Below are 19,007 nucleotides of genomic sequence, written 5' to 3'. Positions count from 1 at the left end.
CTTAAACAGGGGAAGTTTAAATTGGATATAAGGAGGAAATTCTTTCCTGTTAGGGTGGTGAGGCACTGGTATGGGTTGCCCAGGGAGGTTGTGAGTGCTCCATCCCTGGCAGTGCTCAAGGCCAGGTTGGACGAAGCCTTGGGTGGGATGGTTTAGTGTGAGGTGTCCCTGCCCATGGCAGGGGTTGGAACTAGATGATCTTAAGGTCCTTTCTGGCCCTAACTATTCTATGATTCTATGCAGTGACAGGACAACTGGAAATGGCTTTACACTGACAGAGTGGAGACTGAGATTAAATCTTATGAAGAAGTTCTTTACAGTGAGGGTGGTGAGACACTATCACAGGTTGCCCAAAGAAGCTGTGGATGCCCCATCTCTGGCAGTGCTCAAGGCCAGGTTGGATTGGGCTTGGAGCAACCTGGTTTCTAGTTGAAGGTGTCCCTGCCCATGGCAAGGGGTTGGAACTGGATGAGCTTTAAGGTCCCTTCCAACCCAAACCATTCTGTGATTTATATGATGCTATGAAACAAACTGTCCAAATAAATTTTCCCAAAAGTTTCAAAAAGCAGTGTACCGTGTGGGTGCTGCTCCACAGCAGAATGCACTGACATTCAGATACTCTAGCAGCAGCAAGGCCGCATTAGTATGCTATTTTTCCTGTGGCAATACTTTTCTAAGGAGCTAAGTGACCAAAGCAGACCACGTCATAAGCAAGGCTATGAAGAATTTGGGTGAGCTTAAGCTTGCACAGTGCTTCACTGAACTGTGTAAGTGTATACAAAGTGCCTACATATATGATAAGATTTCATCCCACAGAAGCATTTGTCTTACTACAAGGTTAAATCATTCACTATTAGCAATCAGCTTTCTATAATCTTTACTAAAGGATTGAAGTAATTAGCCTAAGTAAAGGTGAAAAACGAAAGGATGTTTATTTAGGTTCTCTTAAAGCATTTAAGAGTCTCTCTTCACAATGCTTGCTATCCAATGACTCCCCTTTGGATGCGTAATTTCTCTGAGTTCAACTGTAATTCTATATGTAAAACTCACACACATGCAAGTAGACATTTATATTTATTACTGCTCATTATGTTTGACCACATGCATAAAGACGAGCGAACAACAGATGTCTTTTGGGAGGATTTGCTTGTGTCAATGTACTTAATGAAGCATGAGTTTCAAATCAGACCTGCTGCTGCTGCTCAGAGGTAACTGACATTGTACATTGCCAGGTCAGTGTGTCTACACTGTGATAGCCTAATAGCAAGCTGTTGGAAAAGATCAGCAAGCAAGGAAAGAATTACTTGAGATAAGAAAGTCCCATGTAAGCTGTTGCTGGTGGTTAAGAAATCATGTCTGAGCTATTAACCAGGATAAATCTCACCTGTCAGTCTCTTGAGCATAACTGCTTGTTTTAGAGATCAAAAGCTTTTTTTACCTTCAAAAATGATCAGTTTTGTCCAGTGACTCACAAGCTACCACTGAGAAGCATGCACAGTTACATGCAAAGGGAGGAAGAAGCAGGCCTTCCAGTGTCCCATCACAGGTGACACCTGAGCAAGACAAGCACCTCAATTTTACAGTCCTCTCCCATGAGATACTGCGAACCCTCTGGGCAGGCTGAACAATGCTTAGGCTTGAGACAACTAGTCACAACATCCACCCTTTGTCAGAGGCAGCGGGAGAGGAGAACCGCTCTTGCGGAATGCTGCAGACACAGTTGATGCTCCGGGGTCTGTAGCTCAATATCTCCCCTGAGAATGGAAGAATTAAACAATTCCATCTCATGGAAGGTGAACGCATGAGTCCTGACACCAGAGCCGTACACTTGGAGAGACCACAGAAAACTCCGTGATGCAGTTTACCCTTGGACCTTGACACCAACCTGTACAGCAGGATTAACGTCCATATACTGATGGCACTGCTCACAGTGGTGGAACGTATTGTAAGCTGCGTATTTAGTCAACATCATAGACACAGTCTCCCTTTTCTTAGGTTCCTCTGATTTGGCTTCTTTGCTTGTTTCTGTGCACAAAGAAAAGAAGTAACAGAAATTTTACAAGTGTTAAAAAGAGAAATGTGGTCCCAGAAGCAACCGTAAAGAACACACAAATTGGTTTGCTCCATGTCTTTTTGGAGATTAAAGGCTCTTGTGAACTCACAGGTTCAACTGAACCAATAAGAACTGATTCTTTGTAGTAAAGTATTCCTAAAAAGTTCTACATTTTACCCACCTTGTTTCACTCTTGAGAGCTGTTCCGTGTATACGGGACTTACAGTTCTGTACTTGGGGTCATGTACACTCAGGTCAAAAGACATTTTGCTGAAGATCTCAATGTCCGGCCAGTGGTCATTGCTAGACTGGGTAATTTCACTGTTTTCTGTGTGATCTGCAACAACACACTTGAGGTAAGCAGTACCAGACACCCACTGAATGGCATTTACATGATGTTTGCTGATTTACAATTGCACAGGAACTCACACAAGTGCACATAGAGACATCATCTTTGAACACCATATACATTACCAAAATTGAAACTAATCCACACAAAGCCATTTCAAAGAAATGGCAATTCCTTAGAAACTGCATGCAGGTAAAGAAGCCTCACAGGTATCTTCTCCCTGCTCTGCTCCTTATCGAGCTCCTGAAGTATATGTCACTCTGGTTTAAGCATAAAATGCTCAAATTAATACCCCTGTATCTTCCTCATAGATAGAGCCAATCTCAATCTTCTCTGTGGTGAAATGAGGAGCACTGGGTAAATGAGAAGCAAAGTATTCAAAGGCAGAAGGAAGGAAGCAAAGAGAAAGAAGCTGTACGCATTCATGAACTAGTACCTGGTGTTACATGATAAAGACAGCAAGAGACACTCTTCTGTTACAGAATGGGATGTGGCCAGCAAGGACCAACTGGAACTTCTTTGATCCAAAAGAGAGAACTCTGAAGTAGAAACTCAAATTTAAGCAACGAGAACATTAGAAAGCACTGGCCAAGGAAAGCAGCTTTGGGCTGCAGTTGAACATGAGCCAATTCAGTTTAAAGTAAGATGCAAGAGCACACAAAAGTCGGTGTGTAACTGAGGTCACTGATTTTAGAAACGCAAATTCAGATGAAACGGAAGTTAGGTCTACAGACAAGCGTGTGCGCACCCTGCCCTGACTGACGCGATAGGAGGCGAACCAGCAGTGGTTCAGAGGCCATTAACCACACTGGCACCGTGCTTCACTCTAATTACCACTCTGCAAGTCAGGTGAAGTGTTTTAGTTCGTCAAAATCCTGAGAAAGCTCACTCTAAGTCAGCTGGCCTGAGAACACGAGGCACTTCCCCCTGAATGAGACTTGGACTTCTTGGAATTGCAGTTGCCAGCCAACCAGTAACCAGCATATCAAGCAAAATAAAAACACAAGGAGGAAGAGGCTTCAGAGGGACTACACCAGAAAGACACTAAGAACTAACAAAGTCCATGAGGAATGGAAAAAGTTCACTAGTGAATGAAGTTTTGTCTTAAACATCAGCAAGCGTGTGACAAAAAAAAGCTCTATCAAATGTCAAGCTGAGGTAGACCTCAGAAAAGTGTGTGAAAACAAATAATATTTGCTATATCACCTCAACTATATAAATTAAAATAATTTTTTTTATTTTCTTTTTACTTTGATGATTCTATTTTCAAGGGAATAAAAGGTTTACTATAAGCCAAGATAGAAACAAAACTAAAATCTTAATACACACTCGAATCAAAGAGAAAGAAAACTCTCCATGCCAGTTTTCTGAAAGAACAGGTTTGTGACGTCTGGCAGGAGACTGTTTGCAATGCAAGCATTAAATATATATTATCACCATTTAAGAGGAGACACAAGAATCTGCAGAGCTCTGGGTCCATTACTTTGACCTTGGTAATATTCAAAACTTGGGGAGTTATGAAAGATATTGAAGTAAATGAAAAATGTAAAAACATGGGTTAACCAAAGAAACCCTGTGTAACTTTCATTATACAGCTATGATGTATCTATTTCTCTGAACAAAGGAAAAACAACACATCTTATCCATCCGGACTTAAGCATTTAGTACAATACTACATGACAAACTGTTAATACAGCTGGAGACAGTGAATGGTCCATAAACTGAAAAAGTTGATTAAACAGAAGATGGCAGCATGCAACACTGTAGCATTAAGGCAGATGCTGATTGCCAATGAAGGTAAAGGATCAGCAGAGGGACACCCTGTTTAATATTTCCTCTAAAGTAACCAACTCAAAAAACCCCGTTGGCTTAAGTTTGCTGGTGGTACATTCTGAGAGTCATTGTCAATATGGAGAAGGAGGCAAAGACCATCCGCAAGGAATTCAATGCTCTCAAAACGTGTAACAACAGAAACTGGGTGATATTTAACATTAAAAATATGGGTAATATGTACAATCAAGGACTAATAACAAACATTTCTGCAGCAGGATGTGAGCACCTAGGCTGGAAACAACTGAGTTGTAGAAGAACCCACAACTACAAGCTACGTATCAGTGCCAGGGAAATGGGAGAATGGAAGAGACAAGTGCAATCATTGGTTTCATCAGTCATGGAACTTTCAGTGGAGGCAAGGGAATACATGAGCCAACCCACAAGTACACTGGGTTGGCTAAGTATCCCACAGAATGCCACACTCAGTTCTGGTCACCCATGTACTAGAAGGATAAATTGAAAATAGATGTGCAGGCAAGGAGCCACTATGGAGAATGGAGAGCCTGTCATTTGTGAGTATCCTGTAAGAAGATCCAGGCCACCTAGATGAATGATGACAGATCGTAAAATTGCTATCTGACTACACCATAGAAGTAAACATCAAAGAAGATAAAAAGTATTTTAGTTTACATTATTGTTTTCTTTAGTCCCAAAGAGAACATTTATAACTGGGACAGGAACATCTTTGGAGAATAAAATGGTATTTTCAATCACCAGAATGCTAGGGCCCTGAAAAAGCATTCCAATAGAAGCAGTGGGAGTTAAAAAAAGCCACAACCAAAAACCCAAACAAACCCGAACTACTCTTCTGATGGAGTTCCATGCATTCCTGGCTGGGGTGTGACACAGTGCTGTGATCAGAATAAGCCAGACAGCATGATGCACAACTTCTCTTACATTTTCATTTTCATCCTAAGTTTCTGGGGTACTTTACGTCAAATAATAGGGAATAACAGCCCCCAAAGCTCCACATCAAAGAAAAATACATTTGTTCTTCATTTAATAGGATTTTCTGAGCAGAAATACAAACTAGTCTTGTCAAAGGTTTGGCAAGAATGGGATTTCCAGGATGCTAGTCTAATGGTCATAAGATTTATGCATCACGGAGCTCTCTTCACTGCAAAAGCACAGAGTTGTGTAAATAGCACCCCGAAGAGGACGAACTTTTAAAAGGATTTGTGTTTCTAAAGGCGAAGTCCTGCCACAGCAGTTAATTGGTCCATGAGAGCCAACAAATGAGCATAAATCCAAAGAAGTTCCCCCTCGCCTTTTCCCTCAGTATAAGATCTGTAAACTGCAGAGAACAGTCTTACTGACAACTTGCATTTCATTTATAAACGTAAGTGGTAGTTAAGTTTCAGCCAGAAACAGCCAGCTCTTAAATATCCTCTCTGCTTAAGAGCAACTGGTGCTTAAAAACTAGCAAGGAGAGATAATGTGAGCAGTCGTTGCCCATTTACAGTTCTGTGTTCACTTTCATTTTAGTGCTACCCAAGTATATCAATCCAAAATACATATAATAGTTCTCAGCTAAGCCAAATATAAAATTTACATTTTTATTAATATATATTGAAATATACACAGACACCTACAGTAAGTCTGGCTACACACTAATGGACAGGACAAGTGGTAGGTGTAATTTATAGTCTTCTTGTGAGCCTCAAAATTTGTCGCTGCTGAATAATATGTAAAAGAGGCTCTTTATAATGCATATTAAGAACAATTACTAAATACTTACTGGCATTAATTTCTTCTTCATCATACACATCTACTTCCAGCAACCGGATCAGCATGCGGAAGAGTATCCTTAGGAACTGCAAGTATGAGCCAGTCTTTCCTACCTGAGCCAGAGATGGAAAGAAGTCTAAATCCCAACTCAGACTAACGTGAAGGAAGGATACATTTCAGATAAATGCCTTTGGGCTCACCCCGTTCTACCTCTGCCTGAAACATAACAAGTCATAATATTCCCCATTATGCTGAAGACTATTATAAAGTTGATCTGGGAGCACAACCTGACCTACAGCCAGTATCACTTTTGTATGCAGGGAGATGGGCAGTGATAACTGATGCCCCACTGATTGCTCATGGCAATTTTATGTCCAGTGCCATCCATATGTATTTCATTTAGGCTAAAATACGACATACAGCATCACTCTTCCTCGTATGACATAGAGCATCACTCTTCCTCGTATGACATGCAGCATCACTCTTCCTTGTATGACATACAGCATCACTCTACCTCTCCCTACCATTTCCAGCATGGACTTAATCTTAAAATTTGACTTATTTTTGACCTCAAAATACATTACTGCATGCAACCTTGCAGGGTCCTTTTACAATACGATCTGCAGTCCTCATGATTGGTCCTCCAGTCCTGCTAATAAGGCAAGAAGAAGGAACTGTTCTCTTACTTGTGGTGGTCCTGTCAAAAGCAGCCGCCTGGGGTGAAAACTCCTTGAGCCGGATGCCTCACCCTGATTGTTGAAGTCTGCATGGTGCTGTCGGGCTGTTGTCCACTGCCTGTTGTAGAGGGACTGCTCCTCACTGCTCATGTCCTTGTGAAGCAGAGGCCTCAGAGAGCCTACCCAAGACACATCAGCATGAGGCAGGAGGGATGAGGAAGAGGGTAAATTCCCGCTTTTCTGTGAGCTCAGGAGACAGTAGGCAGCTTTTGACAGGATGACGATGCGTGGCAGTGCAGCACGGAGGGCCTTGCTGTCTTTGGCTATGTGGGCAGGCCACCGGAATGTCTGGGAGACCGAAGACAGTGATGACAGTTTCGAAGTGGTGCTGCTTGCCATCTGGTTACCCAGGGAGTCACATTCTTGTTTCAGGGTCTCTCCAGCTGTGAAAGTTGCCTCATCTACTGAGCTGTGCGCCACAGTCTGAAAGTTAAGTGATGGTGCTTGCTTTTGGGACTTGTCTGCAGCACTCGAGGAGCTCACGCCATTGTCAGCCAGGGAACCTGGGAAACAAAGAGCAGGCAATGAACAGGTACTGGCTAGCATAAGAAAATCGAACTCGTCTGATCTATGGGACAATCCCAGCATACAAATACTTCTGTTCAATGAGCGCTGCTGTGGCTTAGGGCAGTGAAAAGAAACCATTGGCATCCATCTGTCCCTCTTGCTGGAGAGGCAACAGCCTTTGGATTTGGAATTTCATGGTTCAACTTTCTAAACTTTAAGTGTAACATACCACTGTATACATAGATCAACTTGACCTTCCTTCCTATGGAAAACAGAGTATTCGTTTCACTGCAACTTTAACGTGAACTTGGCTATGCTCCCTGCTCCGTACCAGTCAAGTTTATTTAGTGTATGGGAAGATCTTGTGCATGGCAAAGATAGAGTTCTGCTATCTCAATACCTCAAACTCGTAGGGAAGCAAATGGGAGGACCCAGGGGTGCCCGAAGAATGAAAAGAACGGAAGTCTCGTTAGAAGATGAGCCTCCACAGATGCCTGAAGAGGTAGGGCAAGACCCAGCCACTCCGCTGGTCTTGACAGGGCAGCAAATACTGATCCTCACCCATAGCTACCCCTGCAGTTCCAGAGCATTTTTCTATTCTTAAATTTTTACAGCCTCCATTTCTACTCTAATTATTAAGATCTTTTCAGGATCCACTGATCAGAACTAGCAACAAATGTAAAATGTAAGTTTAAAACCAAAAATCACAAGTGACCCTTAGCTACGGCATACCATTCTCCCACTGCATCCTCTTTTAGCCATAGACAGGAAAACTGCTCACTGTGAAAAGAATCTGCTGCTAACATTTCATTGTGAGGCCCACAGCAGGACGCAGCTAAGCAACCTACATCTCAATGTTTCCATTCAACTTCCAGTGACGCAGGAATGAAGACTTGTTTTTCAGACCAACAGCAGAATAACTGACCTGACATTCCAGTGACGGCACTGCTATTACTCTGGGGTCGGTCCAAGTCTATCAACAGCTCATCAGACTCATTCTCGCTACCATTAGCCTTCTCATGCTCCTTCTCACTAAGGTCAAGAGCTACAATAGGCCCTCGAATTGCCTCCTTCGAGACGTAACAGCATGCCAAGCCTACTTCTTGCTCTAATGCAGTCCGGGTTAAGTAGCTTGAGTCAATTAGTCGAAGGTCACAGTATTTCAACGACCTAGAAAACCCAACCCAAGAAAAAAGAAAGTTTTGTTTTCTCTGACTTTGAAGAATACCCCCTATCTTCAGTTGCTTATTAAAAGTTTATGAACAATTTCATTAGCCAATAAATATAAAATTCTTTTAAAATATTCAGCACAGAAGTTATGCTCCCTGGTACTTTGCACAGACATTCAACTGACCCAACAGTACTGCAGTTTTCACAAAGCAGCTGCACTTTGCACAAGTTGCACTTCCCAAAATTTTAAACTGTTCCCAAATGAAGCCTTCTAAAATATACTTTTTTTAAGTGAAGAAATAGCCAGATGTTATCAAGCCACTTCTCCACCCCATGACTTATCTAAACGTGTTAGAGAACAAGAGTAATAACAGCACCTGGGGAAAGTTTCTCCCAGAGGGTCTTTGCCAGTTAGAATCACAATGCAAGGTAGACCTTCCAAATCCTGATAGGTGCGAGGAATCCAGTCTTCCTGCTCATTGCCCCTCCAAGCCTGTGAACAGAGAAAATTCCAATCACATCTAAATGACCTTCACATGTTCTGTGGTGGTTTTTTAGTTCGCACTTTTTCTTTGTATGCAGGGTTTGCTTACTCGACCGCCAACAGGAAGGAGACCTTAGGTACAGGCATGCACTTTTGCTGGTAGCCAACCATTAGCCAAGCATTAAATGCAAAGCAAAAGGATGCATAGGATATGTTATTCAGTGCTGGAAACATATATCTGGTGTGGTATTAGTGCAGTCTGTCAGAGAAGAGTGCAGTTGATGCCTTCGGTTTCAAGCTGGCACAGATGAATGTTTTTGAAATTAATACAAGGATACAGTAAGACCTTCAAGTGAAACATGAAAATGATTCAATGAACCTTGCTAAATTATTCTACATAATGGAAGATTATATGCAAAAAACCCTACATTTTCCCTTTCACTGGAGGTAATCCCACAAGAAAGGACTTCTTACCTAGAGTCTACCAAGCCCCAAGACCACAAAACTCCACTATTTTCCCTTAGCGTTGGAAAGGCCAGTAACATCAGTCCTATGTCCAGCCTTCAGACCCCTTGGTTCAGTTCTTTCTGGCTCTAGATGAGCCCATGTATGTTGTCTGTGTTGGATGCAGCTTCCTAAAAACGTTGCTCTGCCTTGAGCAATAACATCTTTCTTGCTGTGTTGCACAGTGCCCAGACTTTCAGATGATAGAGGCAGTTTTTGATTAAGACAGCACCCTACAGCAACTGTTAAAAGCAAGTAAAACTGAAAGATTCAGAGACTCTCCCTTAGAAAGGAAACAAGCCATTCTACCTCTGCCAATACCAAAATCATAAATAAAGCTGAAATGCAAAATATGCAGGCTTCTATCCAGCCATTCCTGTGAATACATTATGGGTACTGCTAGGAAAAACACAGCTTCTTAGATCACCGACCAGTCAAGACAGAAGATCAGCAGAGAAGCTCTTTCCATATAACCCAGAGACTATGTTTCCGTGCTGATCAGATATTAAGATCTCTCTAGAAAAGGAAATTAAGCCCTAATCGTTACAGAATCATGAAATACTTGAGCTACAGGATATCACCCTGCAGGAAAAAAGTTTATCCTTTCTTCTCATTAATAATGGACAAAATCTGTTATGGAGAAGATTCTTGTGTAGCTCAGGCACAGAATCCATTTTGCTGAGTCACAACAGCAACCCCAATCATTCAAACTGCCCATTAAGAATAATATATATAAACCACTCTTCTTAGCACAGATGTGCAAGACAACAAGACACAGCTGTCTTGACAACCCAATAAGACTTATGCAGGATTGGTGGAAAACACACCTTGCATGAAGAACTCTATTTTGAATTCCCTCTTGGTTCTTCTAGCCTCAATATTTCCCTTGGCCTTTTCTATCCTTACCCTTCCTTTCCTCCAGAAAGGTCATGTTTTATGAGTAATCTCAGCCAGATGAAGGGGATTGAAAAGGAGGATTCACTAGGAGATCAATGGCTCAGTGTGTCATCTGACCTGAAAATTTCCACTGAAAATAACTCACAGTTTTTATTAAGAACATGGTTAGAGTAATACTCTCCTTTTCTGCTATGGTTCTTTTCTCTTTCCCCAGTCCTGATTTCTTTCCCCTGCTGATCTCAGCATCCTCTGTATAAGATGTTCACAAAAAGAAATTATTATTCCAACTCTCTAACAACAGCTACTGGCTCAGTAGAGCAGCCTCGGCAGCAGAGAGAGACTTTCTGGCTCAGCAAGGTTAGTCTAGCTGTGTGCTACCCTGCCTCTCCAACAATGGAAGCTTCTGCAAAAGTGCATGGATAGACAGTTAAACAGGGGAAGCCAGATCCAAAGCTGATTTTCTTTCTGCTAGCCTAAGGACCTAAAAAGAAGCCTGAGTGCCTGAGGCTTTGAGCTGTAAACTTGCATACAGAAGATGCATTTCTTGATCATTTTACTTGTGAGGAACAGAGAGCTGCAGTCCTCTGGGCTCCTCTCTTCTGAACGCCTCCCAAATGGTTTGATTCTTGTTATGCTTAAAGGGTATGACATGACAGCATGCCTGGTCAACAAAACAGTTACTTAAATTGTCTTCCATCTCTTCTTTCATTCTGTACCTCTGGGTGTATCACCTCTCTTGAAGACTGGCTCCCAGGTAGAGAGGAATGACTTGTCTGGTTAGCTAGAGGGCTTGCCTAACAGAGAAGGGAACAGTCCAGCTCCCAGCACTGTAGAGACAGCTGCCCAACTTCCCTGCCCTTCTGTAGCACCACATACACTGCTAAAGCCCTCTTAGGGAGAAGCTAAGTCGACCTTTTCAACTGGGGTCACTAACAGCTGTAACTTTTCCCTTCCTGCCCCTGAAAAAGGTCATGATGAAGTCTCATCTGCACTGCAACCTGTTATTGATGGAACCAGCATTTTGAGCCTCAGCCTCACCAGAAAGCACTTACTAGCCCAATATTGTACCCCTTGGCCAAAAATATGGCCTGGGTGCTCACAGTAGAAGCAGGCAGCAATCAGTTCCCCACTTGCTCTAGTCCCCCAGCTTCAGACCTCCATCAGGAGAAAAGTCAAGCAGCACAGAAAGACTGAATCAAAACTGTCTGCAATAAACAAAATTCAATGGGAGCATGTCTGATGAATTTTAAAATGGGAATCAGTTGCACAAACATATGCTCACACCATTTCAGATACCCCACTTTATCCCAGGCATCAGACTGGCAGATATGGCAGCCCAGCGCAAGACTCACAGGTGACTTTCATCATTCTGAAATGCCACTGGGTAACTCACCTAAAAAGACACTAGAGGCTTATCTTTGGGCAACTGAATTCCTCTACTCACTCCCTTAATATGCACGTTTCAGAATGGAGTGGGTTTTTTTCTAGTGACCTGTAAGTAAAGAAACAAGTCCAGAATCCTACGGCTTTGTTTACTCCAAGAAGCATCTTGTGTTCTGGGAGAGAGGAATAAGAAGATTTAGAAGTTTTTCCATTCTCTGCCTGATCAAATTCCTCTATTCCAGATCAACAGCTACCTAGATATTCACCTAGAACAGCTTCACACTCTATCCTGATCTGCTGCAATGACCTCACAGGCTACTCCAGCGATGTGTAAGGGCTGCAACGCTTTACACAAAGGGCCACAGAGATGCCCTCATGGGACTCACAGTCCAGAATGATTTAAGGTTGGAATTAATACCTAGTGAACAAACAAAATCCCAGCAGCACAGAGCTGCTGCTCACATGCCATTTTCTCCTTCACGACTACTACCTTCCTCTCTTCCCTCTCCTGCTGCAGACAAGGTTTGAGAAGCAGAGGTGGTAGCTTCCTTAAATGACATTTTATCTGCTTTTGATTGTAGGCAAGCGGTTTAAGAAAGGCTCACAAAATTAATTCCTTTTCTGCATGGATTTGAATACACTGCATAACTCATAGCAGAAACAGAAAATGAATCTCTGTGTAAGACTTAAAGCAAGGATCAGCCAGAGAAACAGTATTACTCACAGGCTGGTACCTAAGGCAGGCAATCCATTTCCTTTGCTGTAATGTAGTGAGGTTAATTCAGGAAGTGGGTTTGGCTAGCTGAACCATGCTCTTATAAACCCATGCAAAAGTTTAGCCTGGTGCATATTTGCTGGGCAGAAGAAGCTTTTCAGCATGCAGTGGTTTGAGAAAAGAAGTCTATGTCAAACAGCATGCTTTACCAGTTATCAGAAGGGCAGAAGATGGATGGACAGAGCAGACAACAGATACTCTAGACAGACAGATAAGTGGGTGAAAAGAATTAGTTTGCCTATGGAAACCTGAACTCTGCTTTCAGACATGAACCCTATCTGACTCACGCTGATAATTCAACTTTAAGAAGTGAGATAACATCTGGTGTTTGACTTCATACACCAGTAACAATTCAGGTTCTTTCCAAGTTCCTAAATTATTTATGCTCATCAAAAGTACAGTATACTTCTGTGGAGACAGATATAGAACATGCACGCTTTTCCTACAGAACAGTTAACCTAAACATGTGGGAATAAACACAAAATATGTACAACACTCAGGTGACTACAACAGATACACAAGCAACTATTTAGTTTCTGCTAACCTTCAACCGTGTCACAAAGTGTTTCGCGACAGTCAGTTCTGAGGCAGGATTCCCAAGGAGGATCTCAAAACGATACTGCAGGCCTAACTTGTCTCTTACTTCTTGCAACCTCTCCTTGGCCAGCATGGCGAGCTGCACAGATGGCACCCTAATGACAAGCATGTGGCCACAACCATTCTTATCCTTTCCTGGAGAAGTGATAAGGTCATCCATTATGCTGAGTGTCTCGGGTGTGCTGTGATCTCTTAGTGAGGCCATGGTTGTGAGAGCCATCAGAGCTTGGGAATACTGCTGAATGAGAAGGTAGCAACGGATGACCATGCTGTGCAGCCGGGGATACCTTTGAGGAGATAACAGTTCTGTGTTAGCACATGCAAAATCACAGTCATGTCTGAAAATTGGTGAAAAAAAAGGACTGCAGGGTAAAGAAGTGCCTATTGTTTTCAGTACTGCTCAAAGAATGAAGCCTTTAATTTTCACGGACAGTAATTTTGCACAAAATCTGTGTTTTAAGTAAATTAATATAACATGGTCCACATACAGAAGGTAAAAAGGCAAGGCCTATGCTCAAGTGACAGGAATAATAAACTTCTTTTACCCACATCTGGGCCACCTCCCGTTAGACCAGGTTGCTCAAGGCCCTGTCCAGCCTGGCCTTCAACACTGCCAGGGACGGAACATCTCGCTTCTGCTTCACTCTAACGGCACAGGCTAATAATTGCTTTGCTGACGACAGGTTTTTGTTAGAACTTCGAGGACCATTGCTGCTTTAAGTAGCCTGTGGGAGTAATACTTCATAATTTCACACCTCTCAAGCTTCTTACCAGAAAGTTAGAGTTACCAACAGGGATTGCTGGCTCTGAGCTAAATCTGAACATTCATTTTGCCTTTTAACTTACATAGCAAATATTTCTTTTCTCTTTCATTCCAGCTATATGCAGAGATACGAATTTAAAAACTAAACCGCTAAGAAAAAAAATTTCAAAGCTATTCAAGCAAAAAGCTCTCTATTTCTAGACATTCCCCATGAGCTCACTCACCACCATAATACAGAAAAAGCCCTATGCTATTACGTCTTGATTGATAGTCTTGTGCCACAGACGTCCAAATGACTAAAACAACCAGAGTTCCAAATTTCTCTGGTCTCTTTCTTGAGCAATTTAATAGACAACATGGGATCCATCTGAGTAAAGTTTCGTGTCTGTCTTTAAGCTGTAGGTACAGTAGCTTGCTCTGTATACCATAAGCCAGCCATTGAATCAGTAAATTTTTAAAACATTTTCTATTCCTCCTCCCATATAGGTATCCCCTTGCACTTTTGTTACTAAAACAAATGGAACCTTTCTCCCTAATCACCAAATTACTGTATTGACCTAAATAAAACAGGAGAAATAGTACTGAAGACAGAACAATCCCTGTTCTAGTAAATATGAAATACAATGAGAACTAAAGCTTGAACTGTTACAAGGAATCTTGTCCTGCTGATATGCAGGATAGACTTAACTCCACATTGATGGAAATGACAGTATTGTCTTAATTCCTGTAATGTGCACATTTGATTATATCTTGGATAGGTGCTGTGACAGTAGCTTCTTCAGGCAGCTACAGGATAATAACAGACTCTGAGCTGCAGGAACCGAAACCATAGCCAACTAAGGAAATAACAAAAATGATGTGTTTGAACCAATATCACTTACTTGAGCCACCACTGACAGGTCTGTTGGCAGTCTCAACAAGAAAGGCAACAGGAGGGGTGAGGTATGAAACCTTTGGTACCTTCTCAGCTTAGTGGTGGGTGAGCCAAAAGAAAGCAGCACAGCTGAGCCTGGACTACTGCTGAAGGGGCCTATTCTCTTCTTTATACAAATGATGGATATCCTTCTTCAACAGCATTAAGTTCGTCACAACAATTAAACTGCACAGATTCAGATTCCAAAATCAGCATCAAAGGTGATCATGTCTTCATCCCTCCCTGTAATGGGGCTAATAAATGTATCTGTATCCTTAAGATCTCAATTAAGCAGAATTCCAAGCTCCCATGTTAATTGTTTACCTTTCTAAAAGCGTGTTGACCATTTTTTCAAAGGTTTCATCACATCTCAAAAGGGGACTTGTGACTCCCCATTGGAGGGATTTGCTGTATTCATTTAAACCAAAGTACAACTTGTCTTCATTTGCTGCATCACCCTGTTACACACAGAGATAGCAAAAACATAAGGAAAAATGGAACCACTTTTGTTTTGTAATTTAAAATACTTACTGGAAAGTATTTTCCGAACCAAATTTCCTTTCTTTTCATCCATTCTCCTTCAGTGATGCTATTTGTTTGTTTCAAAGAATACAATAAAATGTAAATTGGTTTAATTGTTTTTTACTGGATTTATTATTTGTCTACAGCCAAGACAGACAGGTGGAGGTCCTTGCAAATCCTGAAATATATCTCCTACCTGTAATTGCACTGGGTTTCTAGAATCCTGCTCACTATTTCATGACTCCCTGTCTCTGGCTTTGTATCTACTGACAACTGTTATTTCTATTTAAAGCAGAACCTGAAAACAGAAGGATTATTAATTCCAAACTTTTTCTTGATTGCCAGATTCTATCCATCCCTAATGGCAATCAGAAACAAGTCATTTGTTTGCTAGATTGTTCTTCTGCAGACAGCAATCAGAAAGGCAGAACATTTGCTGCCTCAAATTTCATGAGGCCTTTGCTGGAAGCACGGCATGGTCTCTGGTGCATTTACATCACCAGTAATCACAAGGAATGCAATAAATTACATACAGTCTCTCCTTTTTTGTGGGTAATTTTTTTTAATCAGAGGACTGAAAGTTGTTGATTTCTTACTTTTGGGAAACAAAAAAATGTCTAGACCATTTTACAGAAGATCACCACAATGGCTTATACTAACAACCAACCAAAGAGCAAACTTTGAACACACATTCACTCCATCATTTCTACCATTCTGTTTGCTTTGTCTGACCAGAGGGTAGAAAGTAGTTTCTCAAATTACATTGCTGGATAAAGAATAATGCGTAGCTCTTGGGCCTAAATATCAACCAGCATCCCAAGGCTGTGTATCTGAAGCCTGAGAGAACAAACTCCAGCAGAGAAAGAACTCCATCTGAACATATGCATTTGCTAGATTCTGTTACATGTGGAGTCCACACTAAAATTCAGAGTTAAAATCAGCAATTAAACACTTACCCCACTGTCAAATTGTATCCAATGTACCTCATTGCTAGAGCTGATCCTGGACTGCTGTGTTTGCAAGGCGTAAGGAAAAGAGCTGACCTGAAGAACAAGGAGGTTGAATGCTTCAAGGACCTCCCTGCAATTAATAACTCTATCAGCCAGACCATGACTAGGCTCACCATGTGACAGGGAACTTGAAATGGCACTGCAGAAATAAGAATGCAAAGAATTGCCTTACTGACATCCTGAGATTCAATGGATTGCTTTCTTCCTGCAGAAAAATCTCCAAATAACCAGGACACTGAGGATCACAGCTCAAAAATCTCTTTGGAAGGGTGAAGGATTTCAAAACTATTTGGGTGTTCTCTCTGGGTAGACTCAGGAAACAGGGGGAATATAAATACAGGACAAAATCTGCTGACACTGAAAAGATGAATTAGTGTGCCAATTTAAATGAGTATCAGATGGAGGGCCACAAAAATGAGCCAAAGCTGATGAAACACATCTCACTGAGAATCACTGTTCCATGAGCTGTGGGGATAGGATATAGTAACATTCTTAAGAAATCCAGTGGATTTTCCAGCCTGAAACAACAAATTTGGAAATTTGTTGACTGAGGAACCTGGAAGTCTCCTAATGTCCAGATTTCCGGCTCCAGGAATTACTTTCACCTCCAGGAATTCAGGAATTCCAGATTACAGCACAGACAGTAACAAAAATATGATGGGCAGGATAACGTAGAAAGAATGTTGCTTTTATTTATTTTCAGCTGTCCTTCAAGGGAAGTATTCTGATGTTCAAATGAATCCCACAACCCTACATACCATGTTTAAATCACATTAAGATTATTCTTCCCAGTTTACTTGTAGAACAAGAGCAGAGTAACTAACTTTACTTATTTCTTTCTTCTTCCATAGTAAAGTTGTGATTTGGTGTTTCTGCACATATGTGTTGTTGTGTTTAGACCTTACACCCGCCAAATTCAATACAATGGTTTTTGAATCCTTTTCTTGCAGTAGCTAGGGCATTTTTCAGATGATGCAAAGAGTTAAATGTCTGTAAGCCTTCTCATATTACAAACACCACTATCATCAAATCATTCAAATTAAAACATGACTGCCTTGTGAACATGGGAGAGATTTGGGTTTGAGTAGAGAAAAAGGAGGGAAATAGGAAAAAAAGACAAGAACAACAAAGACAGTTGCAAAATTCCTAGACTTCTTCCTCAACTTCAGTACCATAGCACATACACCTACAAACAGACTTCTTAGGGATCCAGTAATCTGAAACTAGTCTTACCTATCTTCATCTGAATCAGAATTAGTTAACAAATACCATGGGCAAGCAAAAAGCATGATATCTGATTTTGAGACACAAAATTACTTAGGCTTAGAAAAAGCACTGGGTGTCTAAGGCAGTAAAGTCTTTCGAAAAACCTAACTGAAAGATACTGGGAAAGGACAGTTTTCCTTTGGTAGACTGATCAGCTACCTTGTTAAATCCACGTGAGCATTGTCATGAACCAGCACAAACAGTGTGTAGGGATTCTGCTTCACTCGTTTCATGAAAACTTCAAATTTTGTTTGAATCTCACTGTCAAGCCGAACCACATATTTCTCGGCTCTCTGATACGCTGTTCCATTGTCTTCTAGGCCCAAGTCCACAAGGACACCTGTCAGGAAGAAGAATACAACAAAAATCTTTCCCTTTGAGTGCATTCAAAGATGAGGTGTCAATGGCAAGTTATCACTTGTTGGCCAACAATCAGGACTTAGCCAAATCACTCATACAGTGATTATTATCTGAATGCATTTTCTCTCAGAGTGGGGACAGAAATGTGCCTCTTCACTTCTGGATTTCCTCCAAAAAGTGCCTGAAGACCTTTCAAAGATTTCTCACGTTACCAAAAAGTAAGAAAGAAAAATCAGACCTCCACAAAAAATGTCCAGAGTAGCATTCGGTTGGCTGTGCTCCATAATCCTAGGCCAACCTTGCTCACATTTAGCTAATACATCAATCCTACTTGTATCAGAAAAAGTTATCCTGACCTTTCCTTTTCAATAAGCAGAAACATACATAAAGTTGACTCTTGCTAATATCATATTGTTGTTTCATGCCCTGACTCTATGTCTATGTCAATACAAGTACTCTAGTGGTCTTTGCAATGAGAGATTGCCATCATATTCATAAAGTAGGTGTGATGTAATGTGTATGGCCCTGAATGCCATTTAAAGAAGCAGCAACAAGCTATTTCTGTGGGTCAATAATGTATTTGCCAGGGTCTTGATGATTTTAAAATATATATTTTAATAAGCAAAACACATCCATTTAAAAAAATAAAATAAACAAACGTAAAACTCTGTTATAACAGATACAAGAAAACCTCTGGTTTAATGTGTAGCAGCAAATTAAGTAAATTCAACGTCTGAAGAAACATGGAATGGAACAAAACCACCCATAAAGTTATGTTAGAAAGAAAAGGCAACCTGTACTTCATGTATTCTATTTTATTCTTTTCATTTAACTAATAAAATAGCACAAAGCAGAAGAAAAAAATAGAGAGATGGATTACAGTATTTAGCAACATCACGGTATATCTGCACAATCAAAAAGTGTGGCACTGTTTAGTTCAGAGCAGAAAACAAGAGACGGAAAAAAAGCCAATAGCTACCCAAAGCCATTCATAGACACATTACATCAGAAGCTCATACTAATGTTTTTCAAATGCAAATGAAGGTATTATTACATAAAGCTGAAAGCAGACAAAAAAAGAAGTTCAGCTAATAAAAAAAAAAAAAAGACAAATGATCCTAAATGCACAATTATCCTGAGGACTTCATTACTCCCA

At 41.1% G+C, this 19,007-nt stretch overlaps 1 protein-coding gene across 4 annotated transcripts in view; it reads right to left on the bottom strand.

The window, feature by feature from the left end:
• Positions 1-19,007, bottom strand: part of GREB1L (GREB1 like retinoic acid receptor coactivator) — a 138,223-nt gene that overhangs the window by 10,141 nt on the left and 109,075 nt on the right. For all 4 annotated transcript variants that reach the window (XM_065668095.1, XM_065668096.1, XM_065668097.1 and 1 more), the window contains 10 exons: positions 17,651-17,831; positions 16,172-16,364; positions 15,018-15,151; positions 12,965-13,304; positions 8,755-8,870; positions 8,133-8,377; positions 6,650-7,203; positions 5,974-6,076; positions 2,235-2,390; positions 1,886-2,025 (listed from right to left, as the gene is read on the bottom strand). In XM_065668095.1, the coding sequence (XP_065524167.1) occupies positions 1,886-2,025; positions 2,235-2,390; positions 5,974-6,076; positions 6,650-7,203; positions 8,133-8,377; positions 8,755-8,870; positions 12,965-13,304; positions 15,018-15,151; positions 16,172-16,364; positions 17,651-17,831 (2,162 nt within the window). The remainder of the gene's footprint in view (positions 1-1,885; positions 2,026-2,234; positions 2,391-5,973; positions 6,077-6,649; positions 7,204-8,132; positions 8,378-8,754; positions 8,871-12,964; positions 13,305-15,017; positions 15,152-16,171; positions 16,365-17,650; positions 17,832-19,007) is intronic.

Source organism: Lathamus discolor, chromosome 2 (genome assembly GCF_037157495.1).
Source record: "Lathamus discolor isolate bLatDis1 chromosome 2, bLatDis1.hap1, whole genome shotgun sequence".
In the NCBI taxonomy this organism is placed as follows: domain Eukaryota; kingdom Metazoa; phylum Chordata; class Aves; order Psittaciformes; family Psittacidae; genus Lathamus; species Lathamus discolor.
This window is presented reverse-complemented; position numbering and strand designations above follow the sequence as displayed.